This window comes from Nyctibius grandis, chromosome 7 (genome assembly GCF_013368605.1).
Source record: "Nyctibius grandis isolate bNycGra1 chromosome 7, bNycGra1.pri, whole genome shotgun sequence".
Lineage (NCBI taxonomy): Eukaryota > Metazoa > Chordata > Aves > Nyctibiiformes > Nyctibiidae > Nyctibius > Nyctibius grandis.
The window spans coordinates 37,292,941-37,312,098 of NC_090664.1; the positions used below are offsets into that span (position 1 = coordinate 37,292,941).

Sequence of the window (19,158 nt, forward strand, 5' to 3'; positions counted from 1 at the left end):
TCCTTTTTTTTTTCTTTCTAGTTGTTAAGTACAGATTTGAGTTACTGACTATTTAAAACCTATTAATAGTTAAGTGGTTAGAAGTGTTCAGTGGAGAAAAATCTTTCCCTGATACATAGTAGAATTAATTAGGTTATTGGAGTTCTTACTGTCCTTTAAGATTACTGAAATTATGTTGAGAGGGCACGGAGTAAATGCATGCAGACCAATATGATCGTTAAGCAGATCTCATTTATTCGCGTATCTGAGGGTACATTTATACTATTCTGTTTTTGTACACGCTGTGTGTACATGTCATTTCTATTATGATTGGTTAGTATGCTTTGTTCACACGCCTCTACATTAGTTCTGATTGGCTTATGCTAAAAAGTTATATCTTGCAGGGGCAGCATTCTTTCTTATTTTTCAACTTCTCCCATATCTTGTTGGTCTCATAGCCAAGGCCCTTGTTCTGTATTATGATTGGCTAGTTCATCACCACCCCATTACCACCCCCTGGACATGCCTGGACATAGCTTTTTCAGTACCTCGTTCCCACCATTGTCCCGTGGGAACCCCACAAAATTACACATTTTATAACATTTTAATTTTGCATATAGATCCTTTTCCTTCAGTAATATACTCACAGCTGCAATCCTTTATTCAGAAAAGAACACCGTTGAAGCCAATGAATATTTTATGTGTAAATCACTGCAAGACAGGGGCTGTAAAAGATCTGTTCATATGTTATGATCTCTAATACGCCATCCTATATTATCTATAGAGGGATAAGTAGTCATACTATTTCTGGTGCAGACACTGAATATCTAGCAAATACAGATGCTAAAGTAACAAGGTCGTTTTTTCCCATTCTGCTCCTTTCTCTTCATAAAACTTCTCATGCTTCCTAGAGAAGTGTGCTCTGCCACATTTCTTTCAGATTCATGGTCATTATACATCTCAAGTAAAACCTTGGCCACTGTCCACAGACTCCTTCCCACATCATGTGTTGCCTTCTGGCTGAAATAATGGGCATAACGGGCAGTGCATCAAGTAGCTGTTACCCAGAGTATAAAGCAGTGATAAATTTCTTCTTGAATGAGTGCTTGAATATTAAGGTCTATTTCACTTCTGAAATTTTTTAGCATCTTTCTGTGATTTCTACAGGCAGATGTAGTGTTGAGGGAACTGTTAGGGTTTGATTTTTTTTCTTTTTTACAGAAGGCTTACTCTTTCTGTATATTTCTATAATACTTTCTCTAATATTTCTATATTGCCTCTACCCACCTTTTAGCAGTTTCCCGCCTTAAAGCCAAATTTCAAGTAAACAGTGCTATAGGCACAATGTGTACATGGCTTTCCCATTTTATGGTTAATATATTGAAGTTACATTGGACGTTATATGGGCACATACAAACATAAAAATTAAGCCTTCCTTGTATCTTTGCCTTTTTCTTTAAGAATACTGTAATCATAATGACTTTTAGATGCTTTATATTTCTAGTGCAACCTTTCTGTCCAATGCTAGAATGTATGAAAAGTTAACATTGTTTTAAAGATTTTTAATATAGACTTTTGTTTTTAGAACTACTTAAAATTTTTACCAGAACTTCCTTATCATCTAATTTCTGACACTATAAACAAGAAATAATAGTAATCAACATAAAATGAAGCTGGCGTGGTGGAAAGGTCAAAGTATCACAGTTTACAACCATCTTGTGTCAAATATATAAGGCATTAAAATACCAATACTATTCTCTGATGACATAGTAGAAGAAAAAAATGACACCAATATAAATCTTTTCTCATAAATACAACTCTTAGGAAGAAAAAGGGGAGAATTTAACTCCCCCTTAGCTAATGAAACAATAATCTAAATGTCTTCTTAGAATCTTTTCCTGAAATGTTTTCTAACTAGGAAATCCTAGCTTATCTAAAACTAAAATTCTCCTGCAAATATCTTAACTTTGGCAAAAAATTGTGTCAGCTAGTTACCTGTGCTCTTGGAGGAAAGGGAATAGCTAGAAAGGAGACTGATCTCCCCCAGCCCCACTACCCTGATAAAGGATGCATAGGATGCGATAACAGAATCACAGAATCACAGAATGTTAGGGATTGGAAGGGACCTCGAAAGATCATCTAGTCCAATCCCCCTGCCGGGGCAGGATTGCCTAGACCATATCACACAGGAATGCGTCCAGGCGGGTTTTGAATGTCTCCAGAGAAGGAGACTCCACAACCTCTCTGGGCAGCCTGTTCCAGTGTTCAGTCACCCTTACAGTAAAGAAGTTTTTCCTCAAATTTAAGTGGAACCTCCTGTGCTCCAGCTTGCACCCATTGCCCCTTGTCCTGTCAAGGGATGTCACTGAGAAGAGCCTGGCTCCATCCTCTTGACACTTGCCCTTTACATATTTATAAACATTAATGAGGTCACCCCTCAGTCTCCTCTTCTCTAAGCTAAAGAGACCCAGCTCCCTCAGCCTCTCCTCATAAGGGAGATGTTCCACCCCCTTAATCATCTTCGTGGCTCTGCGCTGGACTCTCTCTAGCACTTCCCTGTCCTTCTTGAACTGAGGGGCCCAGAACTGGACACAATACTCCAGATGCGGCCTCACCAGGGCAGAGGAGAGGGGGAGGAGAACCTCTCTTGACCTGCTGACCACACCCCTTCTAATACACCCCAGGATGCCATTGGCCTTCTTGGCCACAAGGGCACACTGCTGGCTCATGGTCATCCTGTTGTCCACTAGGACCCCCAGGTCCCTTTCCCCTACGCTGCTCTCCAACAGCTCTGTCCCCAACTTGTACTGGTACATGGGGTTGTTCTTGCCCAGATGCAGGACTCTACACTTGCCCTTGTTATATTTCATTAAATTTCTCCCCGCCCAACTCTCCAGCCTGTCCAGGTCTCTCTGAATGGCTGCACAGCCTTCCGGTGTGTCAGCCACTCCTCCCAGTTTTGTGTCATCAGCGAACTTGCTGACAGTGCACTCTAATCCCTCATCCAAGTCATTAATGAATATATTGAATAGAACTGGTCCCAGAACCGACCCTTGCGGAACTCCGCTAGACACAGACCTCCAACTGGACTCTGTCCCGCTGACCACTACTCTCTGGCTTCTTTCCTTCAGCCAGTTTACAATCCACCTCACTACCCGATCATCCAGACCACACTTCCCCAGTTTAGCTGCGAGGATGCTGTGGGAGACTGTGTCAAACGCCTTACTGAAATCGAGATAGACCACATCCACAGCTTTACCATCATCTATCCACCGGGTTATGTCCTCATAAAAGGCTATCAAGTTGGTTGAGCAAGACTTCCCGTTGGTGAAGCCATGCTGAGTGCCCCTAATGATCCCCCTATCCTTGATGTGCTTAGAGACAGCACCAAGAACAAGTTGCTCCATCACCTTTCCTGGGATGGAGGTGAGGCTGACTGGTCTATAGTTACCCGGGTCCTCCTTCCTGCCCTTTTTGAAGACTGGAGTGACATTCGCTTTCCTCCAGTCCTCAGGCACCTCTCCTGTTGCCCATGACTTAGCAAAGATGATGGAGAGTGGCCTAGCAATGACTTCCGCCAGCTCCCTCAGCACCCGCGGGTGCATCCCATCAGGGCCCATGGATTTATGGACATCCAGGTTGCTGGTTGAAAACCGCCTGTTTTGCTGGTCGCAAACTGAAGCCACTGCCTTGTCCCATTCAAACCATCAACTTGAGCTTTGATGGTCCACATTTTTCTGATATGTCTAGTATCCCACAGTACTTCCCCTTTGGTCAAGAGAGTGCTTCTTTTGAGTGTCATCTAGTGCCCTACTGTTTTTTGACCAGTAGTTTGGAGTTTCTCTCTGTACAGAAACCCATCTGGACTAATAGCAGGTCACTGACTTGACAGATCCTGGACAGATGGTATTGGAGAGCTGAAGAATAATGCTTTAAATGTGTAATAGGTCCAGTGTGTCTATGGGGCTCTTATTTGCTATACAGATGCTGCACAGTGTTTATGGACATCTATACGCAGGAAAAATGGAAAGGAATGTGGGAGCTGCTGCTTATTGAATTTCAAATTTTAGTATGGTGTGCTAATCATTGGGATGCTTATCCCTCTAAGGAAAACTGAAATTTCCCTCTCTCGTTTGCCTTTTTGGTTTGTTTGTTTTTTCTCATTATTGCTGAGATTTGGAAGGAAATCAGAACTCTTTAATGAAATGGAGTTGTTTGCTTTCTAACTAGATTTAGTTTGCACTCTAAATGAAAAATAAAGAGAAAGGGGTATTTTATAAGTCCAGGTGCTTAATCAGGGATTCTCAAACAATTTGTAGAAGATACATAGATGAATTCGCACTTTCAAAACTGACAGATGTCCAACAGTTAATTAAATCAGAGCTTGAACTTTCTGTACAGGAAGGTTCAGCTGATTAATTTTTGATCCACTTTCAGACATTACAACAATAGGCAATTACTATTGTGAAATGAGTAATTCACAGCATGAAACTTTAGTTCATAACAGTACCAGATTTAAGCTGGGCCTAATTTTTTGGGTAGGCCTCCAACATTTTTTAACACACTTAATAAGTCCCTCAGTACTAATTCCCATTTAGTATATTCAGTTCCCTGTGTTCTTCTGAATACTTTGATGGGGGAAGTACAGTGAAGATTCTTTTATGTATGCCCACTCTTTGCTATCTACATTTTAAAAGATCCTTGAAATATTAAGCTATCAGCGAAGTCAAGTGTGGAAATGTAGCTTAGTTGCTTATGTTGAATTTTTATATCCATTAAAATGTTGTGAATTTCCCTCTGAAATTAATTAGGATTATTGCACTGGCACCAGAATGTCTCTATATAGGGAACACTTGCAGTACAGAGGTGAAATTAATTATTTTCAAAGGGTAAATATAAAGATTTTAATGACACATATTGTAGCTGCCAACTAAGAGGTTTTCCATGGGATAGTTTACCAAATGAGTCTGAAATCTTGCAGCTACTGGCAGGGAAGCCTGTGTGTATTCTGCTGAATTTCAGCACGCACTTAAGGTCTACATTGAAAATCAGATTTATTCACTCTTATACATGTTGAACAATATCTTGTTTTACAATTGTTACCGTAGACTTCTTGAGGTCTCATTTTGGGGGGGGAAAAAAAAAAAAAAAAGAAGAAAGGAGTACGTTTACAGATTAGAAAAGGAAGGAATTTAAGGAGAGGTCAGATGATTAAATCACACAATGAAAAAACTACTACCTTGGCTGAAGATCACTCAAAGAACAAAGATGGGAGGTGAGGAGGACAACTTCTGAGCAGAGTAAGAGAGACTGATAATTAGGTTTATGGAAAATTTTGGAATACCTTGTGACTGTATATTACTTACTGATTTAAAATACATGTAGACCAGCTAAGAAATCTTTTACTTTGAAAGTTAACAGTTTGACAAACTGAGCAGACAGATGATTGCACGTACATTAACGGGTTCTGCTACAAAAGGTATATCCACAGAAGGTGCAGGTCCTCTAGCATGTAAACGATATGCAAACAGAATGATTTCTTATTACTTTCTTCAAACTCTTCCCCCTATAGAATGTGCATCTCTGTAAATTCCATGCAGGTTGCTATACCAGGCATCGTAAAGAATTCAAGACAGAGAGATTGCTTTGCTCTGTGAGCAAACATGGTGCAAGTTAATGTCAGCTTTCCTGTTAAATAACAACATGGATAGGTGACAAGTATATCAGTCTTGTAGTCCTGAGTGTAAAAATTTCCATCATAGGAGTGAAGGTGAACAAGAGTGTTCTACACACACTTATCCATCCCTTTCTTATCCTTCCATTTCCCCGTACTTTCCCACAAATCCTTAATATTCTAGTAATCACATACTGCCAGTATGTTTAATGGCTAGCACTCCATGAAGTGTGTCATACAGGGGGCTTTCATCTGGTTTACTAGTTTTAAATGTAACATTATGGCAGACACTGAAACAAGGGCAAAAAAATTGCAATGACGCCTGCCTTCTTAGGATGTGCTATGGGACCAGCAGTATCTAGGCAGAGATGTGATTTGGGTCTGCCTTCAGGACAAAGACATATCTGACAGAACACACCAAATAAGAGATGGATGTTTCAATTTCATCATAGTACTGATTGTACCCTACTGCTGTTTCAAACTAATCTCGCTGAAAGGCCTGTACGTAATACTGAATACTCTGGGAAATATGCGGGCTGTAAGTCTATTGCTTTTTAGAGCTCTTTATCATTCTGCTTCTTACAGCCCTCTTGAATGCTATTGTAAATACAGTGCTGACACTCTTGGACCACTGCAGGCACGAGTTCTCAGTAATAGAGTAAATTCTGAATTTTTAAATGTTTTTGCAAACCTTAAGAGAACTGGATATTCTTTACCTCCAGGCAAGACTCTGGTAGAATACTCATTGCCAAGGAAAAAAAGAAACCAAAAATTGCTACGTTGAAATAACAGCTTTCTTCAGCAGAAAGGAGGGAAATAAATGAATATTCCAAATGCAGACTTGCTTGAAAGATCTGTAACTATATAGTTTTCAAAGTTTTCAGTTATCACTTACAGTACATGCAGTTTATTAGGAGAAGTTGTTTTAACAAAAATGCTCTATTAGTTTTTATTTTGGGATTATTTTTACCTAATTGCCCTAAGGCTTGCATATATGTTATTCTATTTTGTGCTTATTTTCTGCAATAGTCCGCTTCCAAATATTTATGCTACTCGCTCAAGGATGATGTAAATGCATGCAGTAGTTATAAAGATGACTGAATTGCCAGGATACAGTGATAAAAGAAAAGATTCAGCGACACTTTTCTCATCTTCTTCTGAATGAAAAGAAAAATAAGATTGTGGAGAAGATCCAGATTTCCCCAGATCATTACTCTTCCCCTTAGAATCCCACTGGACTGACTTTTGTCCCTGTTGGCTTTATCAGCGTCCTCAGTGATTTCACCAGTAACATGTCTGACCTACAGCAAATGAAGGTCTGCCCCACATTTTAAGATGTATTTTTGAAACATATTGTTCCTCTTTCAAAAATATATCTACTTGTATGTGTCTTAGAAACATTAGAAAATTTTACTGTGAACTATTGGGCATTTCTCTTATAAGAAAGGAAGATTATAATTTTGCTGAGTAGCTAATTCTATTTCATGCGTGGCACTAGAAATGCAAACTCTGATCATGACCTGTGCTTTCCTGCATGTATTTTATTTCTACCTAAAACTATGTGCATAGGCAACCCATCCCACACACTGCTATTTTTTATGTAAAATTTTTCATTCTTCAGTTATGAATCATATGTACTTCATGTTTTCCAATTAAGATGTAAGAAACTTATCTGTAGAATGTTTCTTTTCCTGCATAAGTTCCTTCATTTTATGGGATCTTTTAGTACCACACATTAAATAAAACAAATGTTAATAGTTTAGAGTTGAGAATCAACTTTCCTAGCTAAAGAGAAATTATGGGAGTAATTCACTTCTGTGCCTTTTGACATTTGCAGATATTTTACATACAAATCCTTACCAATATCTGCAAATACAATGATTCTCTCATTCTTGCATGCTAGGTAAGATTTGGGGAAACCTCTGAGAAGTGTGTAATGATTACAGGATTGAACTGTGGCTGGTTAACTAGCAAAAGTGATCCTTCCACTTCTGACCCATGGAAGTGTTAAAATTACACTTAGCTGTGCTGAAGGAAACAGCCTGGGATTTCTATACCAAAATGTTTCATAGCTACCAGAGTTGTCTCCTATTTTCATCCACCAATATATTTTCTGTAGTTTCCCATGGCTATAGCAGTTCCCTTTTTAATCCTTTTTTTTTTTTCTGGTGTGACACCAGGGGAGGCAGAAAGCAGTACTCTGCATAACAAGCAATGAACCACCCACTGATTTGCAAGGATTTTTGATGGGCTGTTTTGTGTCAATGGCTATTATTAGATTTTAATTTTCCTATGAAGCAAAGATTTAACAGTCTTAAACATCAAGAAACAGAAAGAGACGGAAAAATATTTTCATTTAAATATATTCTTAAGATCAACCACAGTTTATAGGAAGGATGAGGAGATACTCCATGAAATTCTTTGCCCTCGGCAAAAGGAAGAACAGGCTGTTTGCAGTCTATCAATCTGCCACTGGTCATATTAGAAAAAAGTTATTTCATACATGATTCTAAGGATGAGTGAATTAATTAAAGGACTACAGATCCTCAGAGGAAATTGTGTGAGTACAGAGATAAAATTTGCCTGTTTCTAGCGTACTTTATATTGTGTACTATAGTAGGTAGAATGTGCTGTTTCTAAAGTGACTGAATATACGGTGGAATTCAGTCTATCCTTGACCTCTGGAGTACGTGACAGGCTTTAATTAATATATGTTAAAATATTTTGTGATTCTTGAGTGTAAATTATTCTATACAGTAAATGTAATCTATTAGTTTTGTTGTAACTTTACAGTGATAAACCTGTATGTGCTAAATTCATAGTTATTTTGTCACATAGATCAGTACATGTTGAGTTCAATATAGGCATCGCAACCTGAGGTAAATTGTGTCTAGATAAATACCGAAGATATTTTTTTAAATTTTATAACATGTTTTAAAGAAACAATTTTCTTACCAGATTTCTAAGAAACTTACTAGATTATTGAAAAAGTAGCTTTTATAATATTTTTTTAATACTGCAGGTCTCCTTCAGCAAAGACTGCATCAAACTGAGTTCTCACCACAGGCACCAAAGTCTTTTAGTCCTTTAGACTGCTCCAAGTATAAAAACTTAGAGAGGGCTGGTGAAAAAAAAAAAAAGTTCTTGAATCTGCAGCATTGGATTCCTGACTATTCCCATTCGGCAGGACTTTCAGTCTGTGAAATCCCTCCAGACACCCTGCGTTTCTCTTCGCAGTGCTTGCTGGGCATGGTCACTGCCTTCTCACAGTTGCAGTGGCGCAACTTTACAAAGCGGTTGCTCAGAGCTTGGCCATACAGGAAAACTGAAAAGCAAGGAAAGCCCAATACCCAAGATCTTTTTAAAAATGTAGGTCTCATTGTCGGGTTTGTAAGCCCTTGTTGGAAAGGTTACTTCCTTTGAGAAGCACTGAGCATGTATCAGCTCCACTGAAGAGAACAGAATCTTATCTTTGGTCAACAGCTGCTTTTTATGTCGAAAAGCAAGGCTTTTAGGAGCCAACTCTTAGATACCCAAAACACTAAAACTGCACTTCTGGTCTCTCTGTACACTCAGAGCCTGATGCTTACTGCAAAGCCAGCCTCATCTTTCTCTGCAGCACAGGAGGCAGAATTCCACCCAGTGTCTTGGACAAGAATATCCAAGACTTCAAGCCAGGATCAAACCCTTTGATTTCCCTGAGGAAAGAGCTGGGGTGGGGAGGAACCCAGAGGCCCTCCAGCCCTCATCTATAAGACCCTGTGGGTAAAGGCTGACTTCAGCTCTGTATTCTGTTTTGCCAATCTCTGCTATAAAAATACTAGCTGCCTTTTCAAGGGCTTTTTGGGATTCTAGCTACACACTGATAAACTAAAAGGCATCCAGATATCCAGACAGAAGATGCTATATCTGTATAAGGAAATATTACCATTTTAACTTTAACTAGAATTTAATTATGATTAAATGTTTTGTTTTAATAAAGAAAAACCTTTCTCTTTGAGCAGGTGTACTGAAGAAGGCTGGTATCTGTTCGCAGACAGCTCGAATGGAGAATTTGGTCACACAGCTGACATTGCTACACCAGTAATCTCCCTTACAGGGCCTAAATGCAAAATCATATTCTGGAACCACATGAATGGTTCAACAATAGGTTCCCTGGAGGTATGGAGAAGTGCTTTGTTTTGGGTTGTTTTTTTTTTTACTGCCCGAAATTGCTGTGAGAAAATTCATGCATTGCCATTTAGTTTCATTAAAGCCTGAGCTGCTAATAAATGAAAACGAACAATTACTAACACTCCACTGCTCTCAATATGTTATGATCTGAATGAAGCATTAGCTCGAGTAAGCTGGGGAAAATGTAACTTTCTATAACAATCAAAAATTATGACCGTGTTTGGAACTCCCATTCAAGATAAAGCCTCGTACTGCACAATACCCTTTGACACTAAAAAGCATCAGTAGATATTTGGACATCGAGGTCTTTGGCTGAATGTGGCAGCATGAAACAAAGTATTTGTCTTCAAATGTGCTGTAAAATTTTATAGAAACATCTTATTCCTCAGAAAGTTTAACATCTTTCAGAGGTTAGTTATATTAATGTAAACAGCACTGAACTATTTCTAGGGCACAAGAGTAACAAACTTTCTTACCCATACCCTTTTCTTCACTCCAGTTAAAATAAAAGCACTTCTGTAAAGGAAATATAACTCATTCAGCAGCTTGTAGATCAAATGAGTCACTGCAAAGTGAATGAATAAAACAGCAACATTGTTCTCAACGATTTCTTTGCCATACATATGAGTAACTATAATGGGATTTCCCATGAATGTTACACAATAACTACAGCATCAGAAATAGACTGAAAAAAATACTCAGGGTAAGTTAGTCAGTCACCTGTGCACTCAGTATCAAATTGGGTGTGGCCAGTGTGTGTGAACTTAATTGTACAAATAAATTCTCACTATCTTGGTCACTCTGAATAACAAAACACAATTATAACAAAAAGCTGATTAAATTCAGCTGTTTTGAAGATGAAATTAAAATGTACGTTGACATTAGAACTGAAATCTAAGGTCTGGTGTCCTTCATCCCATGCATGTGACTTGCTAGATGTTCAGAGGAAGCATGTTTTGTGTTTTCTTGAATTTTTCTTAAACAATTTTTAAAAATATCACTGAATTTCTCCCAAGTAAGTAAAGATCTTGCTAGACTGTTTGGCAAGTAGTCAAATTTAAATTTATCAGAATTAGTGGAAAATGAGAGTATAAAGATGGTTTGTCCTCAGTTTTAAGACTTGGGACAGATCTATTTGTTTTGAGCCTTCCTTGCATTTACTCCAGAGTCCAGGGCATCTTTAGAGTGTAGGAACCCCCATTAGCTGTAATCAAGTCCACAGAGTGTTTTGTAGAAATTAAGAGCAAGTTCTATGGAGTCATGCCCAGTATTACCACCACAAAAGGCAAATGTATATAGATTTTATTTTTTCTCAGTTTCGACACAGAAGACTACGATTTTCTTCTATTCCTTAACTGAATTTTTTCCCTCCCTCTATAACTTAATTGATTTTAAGATGTACCAAATGAAAATCACAAAACCTTTGCATTTTAAACATTGTAAATAATTGCCTGGTTTCAATTGGTTAATTAAGCCATTAATAATGAATGTAGGAATGACTCAGAATATAAAATTATTCAGGTAATTTATCATTATTTTCTTCTAAATGTTCTAAGTATTATAAGAATGCAAACTTTTTCTGTACTTAAAACATCACTAAAGGCCTTTTATCTATCTATTCCTCCAAGACTACCATGTTTTTGTTTAATTCACAGGTTTGGATTTTTGCATGTTAGTCTGCATATATGCTGTCAAATATCCCTTAGGATGTGTTGAAGACTTTCCTGCTGTTTGCATGAATGGCTGTCTTCTTGTGTTTCTATGACTTTCTTAAACATTGTTTAGCTGTCGTTTTATTGTCCAGCCTCTCTTCGAATATTTGTTGTCTGGTTTCTGCCCTCTGACTTGGCATAGGTAACTCTACCAAAGTATTAGGTGTGCTTTTTCAATAACTTGCAATGTAATCGAAATGTGTAGGGCTTCAAAGTACATTAGGGCACAGGGAAGCCTTGGATTTTGAAAGTACATTAGGGCACAGGGAAGCCTTGGATTTTGATACTACATAAATTTATGGGCATATTTAAAATCATAAACCTTAGCAAGATATAATAGAAAATATGACTTTCTGATGAAGGACTTGGATTTATAATTCAGTAGGTAATTTACAGTGTATATAAAAGCATGTGTGTATATGTCTACATAGTCACACACATTTATGTCTATATTCATATACGATTTGTATGTGTGTGTAAGAAAAACCTTTTCTTATTCAGCAGCCTTTATTCTCTCAAATAATATCTGTAATTCCTGTTTCTCTTCAATTTATTTTTTCCCCTTGAAATTCCTGTCTCCCGTGGGCAGTTCTTCTTGTCTATAAAGCCAAGTGTCACTTTGGTTTTTTTGTTCAATTTAATATATTACACCTGTTTATTTTGTTTGTCTGGAATTAAAGCTCTTCAGTGTGAGGATCTGCTATTTGCTTGGCAGAACTTACCTGTTATGCAATATCATATACACTGACGAGACTGCATAAATTTAAATAAAAACCTTTTTTTTTTTTTGTTAAGATGAAAAATGCCTGGGCTGCCCTAAGAAACTTACACAGAGTAGCAATAAATCCTTGAAAGCAGAAGTGGTTCAGGCAACCGGTGAACTGATATTTAGCTCTGCAAGTACTAGCTGGAGGCACAGCTTGACACACTTCATCAAACATCCATCTTGTCATTATTGTCAACTCACTTGAATTTGGATGCCCAAGAGGTTGGAGCAAAGCATATTTAGGACTTTGTGCTTGTGTCGAAAAGTGTCAGCTTTCCCCGATTCAATGACTATTCACAGGGGTAAGGGTATTTACGAGTTTTCCTTTGACCAAACAAATGAAATTTGGTCTTTAGAAGAAAAAAACAAGTTTTTATTTGTTGAAGAAAAAACTAATATATTTTTCAGTAACTCTTGTTATTAATGCTGTTTCCGTGTTTTACAAATGGATCCCAACCCATTAATGGCTAGCCACTCCAGATGAATTAATGGGATAAGTTAGTCCAGGTAAGGCTTTGGACCGAGTATGTTTATGAGGAGATCAGAAAATCTTAAAGAATTATTTTGTTAGAATAATTGTTTACATGGGCAAATCCCTTTGCATCAGGACATTAGGAAAAGGCTCTTCACTGGGAGGGTGGTTGGTCACTGGAACAGGCTCCCCAAGGCAATGGTCACGGCACCAAGCCTGTCAGAGTTCAATGAGTGTCTGGATGACACTCTTAGTCACATGGTTTAATTTTAGGTAGTCCTGTGAAGAGCAGGGAGTTGAATTTGGTGATCCTTATGGGTCCCTTCCAACTTGATGTAGTCTAAAATTCTATGACATTTAATGGTGGTGTAGAGATAAGTTGTACAAGGTACTCTCGTATACAATTAAGGGACCTAAAGTAGGTCGGTAATGGAAAGATTTTTTGTGACCTAGAATTATTTTGTTTTTAGGTACTCTGTAAAATGGGTAACAAGACTTCTAAACTCTGGACTCAAAGTGGCAGCCAAGGTCCCCAATGGAATAGAGCAGAAGTGTTCTTAGGAATTCGTTCAAATTTTCAGGTATGTAGTGCTATATTATAGGCTCTCTAGAGAGCTGCTGTTAGGTACTTTTACATTATGCATTCTTCACCTCCTCATTTCCCTTTTTGCCCCATACACATACTGTATCTCCCCTTCTGAATAGCAAAAGTCATCTTTTTGGCTGTCTGATCGATTATCTGAGCTGGACACAAGTTTTTGGAAATGTCTCACTCCCCTTCAATCTCAGACTGATACCCATTTTTAAGATTGAGAATCCCTTCTATCCTTGGATCCAATTCAGGCTGAACTATTCCACTTCTTTCTCCCTAGTGTGTAGTAGTATTACATCTGGTTTATGAAGAAAAGAGTCTTGAGCATGATGTTCGTTTTGAAATACAAGCTGATTCCTAAGCCTTTTAGAGACACTTAGTCATGCGTATGCCATGCTTAGTTGTATCCTTATATAAAAAAACAGAGTCAACCAAGAACATATTTAAAAATGTGTTACGTTCCTTGGTACTTCTGTCTTGGATGGCTTTCAATGAAACTTTGACTTTCTTTTTATATTAATGGGAATAACTGATGAATGACTCAGACTAGTCTTTTTCATGCTTACTTTGCAGAATTAGGTGGAACCCTTGCTATTAATTCAGGAGAAGTGGGTACCAGTATCAATTTGTGTTCCTCATTTTCTTTCCCTTTTTATTTGTACTTGGTTGATGGTAGAAGATGGTCCTTCAATAACTACAATGACAGACCTGTACAAGCAGTAGTACAATCTTTCATAGGACTGTGCTATGAAAGTAAGAACTGACCACTTCATATTCCAAGGTTTGCAAGGATCATCACAGTCTCTGTTCTATTCATGTTGCATGTATAAGCTTTTACATATCTTGACAGTGTCTTATTGTAATAGCTCTGTAATTTTTATTAGGTTGTTTTCAGAGCAAAACGTGGTGTCAGTTACATGGGAGATGTGGCAGTGGATGATATTACCTTTGAAGATTGTTCCCCTTTGCTCATCCCAGGCAGATCTTGCACGTCAGAAGAATTCACATGTGCCAACAAGTACTGCATCGCAAAGGATAATCTGTGTGATTTTCTAAATGACTGTGCAGATAACTCAGATGAGAGCCCTACTATTTGCAGTAAGTATGGTAGTTTTTAAAATATAATTATCATAAATAACTGTGCCTTCTGTGAATCGTTTTTTGAATACTTTTGGCAGCTCATCAGCTAAGAAAGTAAACAAGAAAGTAATAATTTAATTCTATTCCTTGGCTTTCAAGGATTTTAAATTAGAATTATTTAATTTGAAATCATATGCTAGAAAATAAAAAGAACTGTTAGTGAATGTCTTAAAGAAACTCAGAAAGCTGTCTTTAAAAGCATAATATTATCCTGCTTTCCATAATAAAAGAATATATTAAGGCTGATAAAAATTCTTCAAGCGTAGTACCTTTAGGATATGAGGGACCTACCTCCTTTTATATTTCAAGGATTGTCAGACCTCTTAGCAAATAATTTTAATCTGACACTGTACAATTTTGGTTTTACAAGAGATATCAAGAAACATCTGTATTATCGGATTCAAAGAATGATGTTTCACATCAAATGGGTTCTCCTCTGGAGAAATGGATCACAGTATATAGTCATAACACTTTCCTTTTTCTAGTACTATCATGGGAAATGCTCACATAATGAAATCTGTATTATTTGGTACCGTACGAATAGTTGCCTCATTTTCATTGAGATTATGAATACAGTTTATAAAATTCTCAATGAATACATTCTATGAAGTAGAGGTATGCTCATAACCGATGAAGCTAAGGTACATGGCAAAGGGACTGTGTTTGGCAAATTATTTTCATACTATTGATGTCTTAGTGATTTCCAAACCAGGAATAGCATGTCTTTAAGCTATATAGGGGACCCGTTCAGAACTTCTGCAACTAAAAATGAGGATTATATCAAGTTGGAATTATTCTGTTGAAAATGTTTCTCCTATTTTGGCTTTTATTTTCTGAAATATTTAAAAGCTGTTTACTTGTGAATTTTTTTGAGTTTTCCGGATTGTGTGTATTTCCCCCAAAACACCATCAGCCAAATAGACTGAAGCATTAGGGGCAAGATGGTTCAAACAGGCTGATGGGATTTATTTTTGCAGCCCCCTAAAGTAAGTATTTCATTCAGATTCCTCATTGGAAAAGACATGACCTGAAACACTCCCACAAAGAATATCTTTTCCTGTAAAGTGCTTTTTTTACTTACTATTTTTAAGGTAAAAAAAGTAAAAAATTATTTAAAAAAAAAATTGAGGAGAACTTTCCTGACTGCATTTTAACAGGAAGATTTACAATGAAGTATTACAGAACCTTAAGAGCGCATGGGTCATTACTGGGGTGAAACTTCTATATCAGCATAGATTTTGCCTCAGATAAAAAATTAATCCCATTTCATAATGTCTAATTGTGCTGTAAAATGCCTGGTGACCAATTATGACTTTATTAGGTCTGGGGGTGCTCTCTTTATTCATTAAAACATGAAAACTGTGCAGCTTCAAGACATCTCCATAGTACCTTTTAGCAGTAGGCATTCCTGGATCACTAGCTCTAGCTGTAGATGTTATTTGCTATGTGCATGAAGAGTCATTATATATTAGCTAATGAAATCTTTCTGCACCATGTTGAAAGAAGCTAGCCTCTAATCTCTTCAACATTCCTGAAAATCCTGTACGTTAATAGGACTATATCACATGATGATACTCACCAAGTCTAATTAGCAATGCTTAGACAAAGCCCGTGCTGCTGAGATATATGCTTTGTAAAGCAGTTAAATTACTATTGAGAGATCTGTGCCTTTGTTTGCTTTGTAGAGGGCTCTTTTTAGCTAGTTGCATGATGTCACTGCTGTAAAATAAGTCAAGTACACATTTTAAGATATACTGATTTGTTAAATGTTTAGAAATTATTCCATTACACACTGAATGAATGATCCATGCTCAGAGGTTTTTTTAAGCATAATATCACTAGTACTATTTTCTTACTACAAGTATGTGAGAACAAAATAAACTACAACAGTTCTGGAGAGGTAATGGGTGGTAGCATTCCTTCAACCTTGTTCAGAAGCTGTCAGTGTTTGCCTTATGCTGCTTGAGTTTATCATTGTGTCAGAGGAAGGTGTCTGAGGCAGCTCTGGTTAGATTGAATTGGGTATAACTCCCTGAGGTAGAAATGGTGTTTCATGAGATCTAGTAAATTAAATTTTGTGAAAAAGTCTCTATGGCAGTAGCATTTTTCCAGTCTGAAATATGGACCAGGGCCAGTGCAGGTGTCTGTCCTTGGTAGACATTTGGTTTTGTCTGAGCTTGGTTAATGTTTGGTTTAGTTCATCAGTGTGCTTCTAAAGCAAATCTCTCAGTTATTCCTATTTATTATTATTTGGTTTGCATTGTAGAGTGTGCTCAAGCATATGAACTAGGCTCCTTTCATTAGAAAATAAATTGAAAGATGAGCTCCAGGAGGTACATACACCAAATGTATTCTACCTACTAGTGGTCATCCAGCCCACAGGATCTATACCATCTATGGTCTATACCACCTCAGTCCTCTTTCCTCTGCCAACCCCCTAAATGCCATCACGTCAGCATCAGGTGTTTTGCTCTACAGATCTGCTGCTATAGCTCTGTACTTCTTGCCCATCTAGGCGTAGATGTTAGGAATAATATGACTTAAAATAGTTTAAATTTTGCTCCATTTAACTACTTGGTTTATTACAAAGATTCATTAGCTCTTTTGTGATCAATATAATACGATTCATATACCTACTGTTAAGTGTTTTTCTTAAATTATTAATCTCTCATCCAGTAGACTAATTCAGCAGCTCTGTGTCACTGCTCCACAGACAAAAGGATTAGCTTTGCTTTTGTACTTCATTACTAAGAGTTCACAGTTCTTCATAGAAATGTCTACTACCAAAGATTTAATATGCAAGTGCACAGTCATCTGCTGTAACTTGAGTTTCTAAGCAGGCTGCCTAAGTTCTCTTTTTCATTAGTGGAGTGATTCACTTCCAGGCTGAAGTTCATGTTATGTAAAATCAGTTGTTTGAATTAGATTAGACAGATTGTCCTATAGATATGACTATTTTTCTTTGTTGACTATAGAGATCCTACAAGGACATGTAAATTTATATCAGATAACATGCAATATATGCAGCATTATCAGGGATGTCCAATGCTCATGCCTTAAGGTCTTGATTCTTGAAAACATGCCTCTAAAATAAAATAGTCAGTTGCATGAATAAATTTTATTGACTTGAGACGGAATTTGTAAGTAATTGAAAGAATTTATTTAACTAGGATCATGGAATATTAAGTAACTAAATGATCATATGGCAAAAGATGAGGAGTGACAAATTTTTTGGGCAGGTACATTCAATTGAGGTGAACTGCAATCTATGTTTTGCATAAATGATAATCATATAATTTAGCACATCAGGTTTGGGGTTTTTTTAATTGTTATTTCAGATGACATTATATTTTCAGACAAAGGTAAAAGATAGTGAACCTGTTTTTGCTAAATAGTCCATACTTTTAAGGAAAAGTTTCTAGCTTCTTTTTCACCCTTATGTCGTCCACAAAGAAAAGTACAAGGAAGAAATCTTTTCTCTGATTTCAGCCTGAAATTTTAGAGGTAGCTGTCTGTATGGTTTTGTTCAATGTGTAGACTCCGTGGATTTGAGCTCCTTGGCTTCATTACTGAGGCTTCCGAGCAGCTGCCAATTAAATAAAGCTACTTTTAAGTGGCTGAACTTTTATCAAACCCCAGAAGAGGCTGAGATTCTGTTTACATTTTATGAGAGAACTTTTGTCATTCTCATATTGTCAGACCACATAATCCATACAGTTTCCAAATTTATCTTCAAAGTACTTTCCTTTCCAGCAATAATAGTAAGAATATTCAGGGCACAGTTGAAAGTCTCTTGAAGACTCTGTTGAAATTCCAGCTTATTTCAGCATATTTAGTCTTACTTGGTCAGCTTGAAGTTAGCACACCTGCATTTATGTTCTATCTATATGTGTCTGTATAGGGGCTGTGTGTTTATGGTGCTCAACACATTAATTTGGATGGGTCTCTGTTCCCTAAATATAGGCATTTTTTATAATTTTCACCTGACCTTAACATCTTCCTCCAAAAAGAGGTTAGTTTTCTGCAGATATCTTGGATGCTCTATGGAGGGCACCAATTGACCTCTGCCTGTAAGACCCTAAATAGCTATTCAGCTTGACCTAAAATAGATTGCTATATTTGGTTACACTTATACCAAGGAGTCTGTTGACTATAATGAGAGCACAGTGACCTACCTCATATATATATGCAGTTTTATCCTATCCTATTATTTTATTCTAGAACATTAAAAATGTCTGTTTAATAGGATACGTGGATATTATTTTTTCTATTAAAGTGTTATTTTTTCTTTTATGGATTTGAGTACCAGGTTGTAGTCTATGTACCTAAGTTATTTCTTGAAAAAAAATCTCTTTTCATGTGTGTGCAAATGTCTTTCAGGTGCATCTATTGGGCATTGCAATTTTGAGTTTGATCTCTGTGGATGGAAGCAAGATGAAAATGATGATTTTGATTGGAACCTCAGAACCAGCAGTACTACGAAAATGGGCACTGGACCAGCTACTGATCATACATTACAAGAGCCAACTGGTCATTATATTTTTATAAAGAGTTCATTTCTTCAGCTACCAGGACAGAAAGCTAGGATTTCTAGTCCTGTTCTAAACAGAAGGAATAAAGACTGCAAGGTATGTGGGGGTGTGGCACTAG

General features: G+C 37.2%; 1 protein-coding gene across 1 annotated transcript in view; it reads left to right on the forward strand.

Moving 5' to 3' along the window:
• MALRD1 (MAM and LDL receptor class A domain containing 1) overlaps window positions 1-19,158 on the forward strand; it is a 302,374-nt gene that overhangs the window by 112,152 nt on the left and 171,064 nt on the right. The window contains 4 exon segments of the mRNA XM_068405612.1: window positions 9,658-9,814; window positions 13,247-13,357; window positions 14,253-14,466; window positions 18,889-19,136. Of these exon segments, the coding sequence (XP_068261713.1) occupies window positions 9,658-9,814; window positions 13,247-13,357; window positions 14,253-14,466; window positions 18,889-19,136 (730 nt within the window).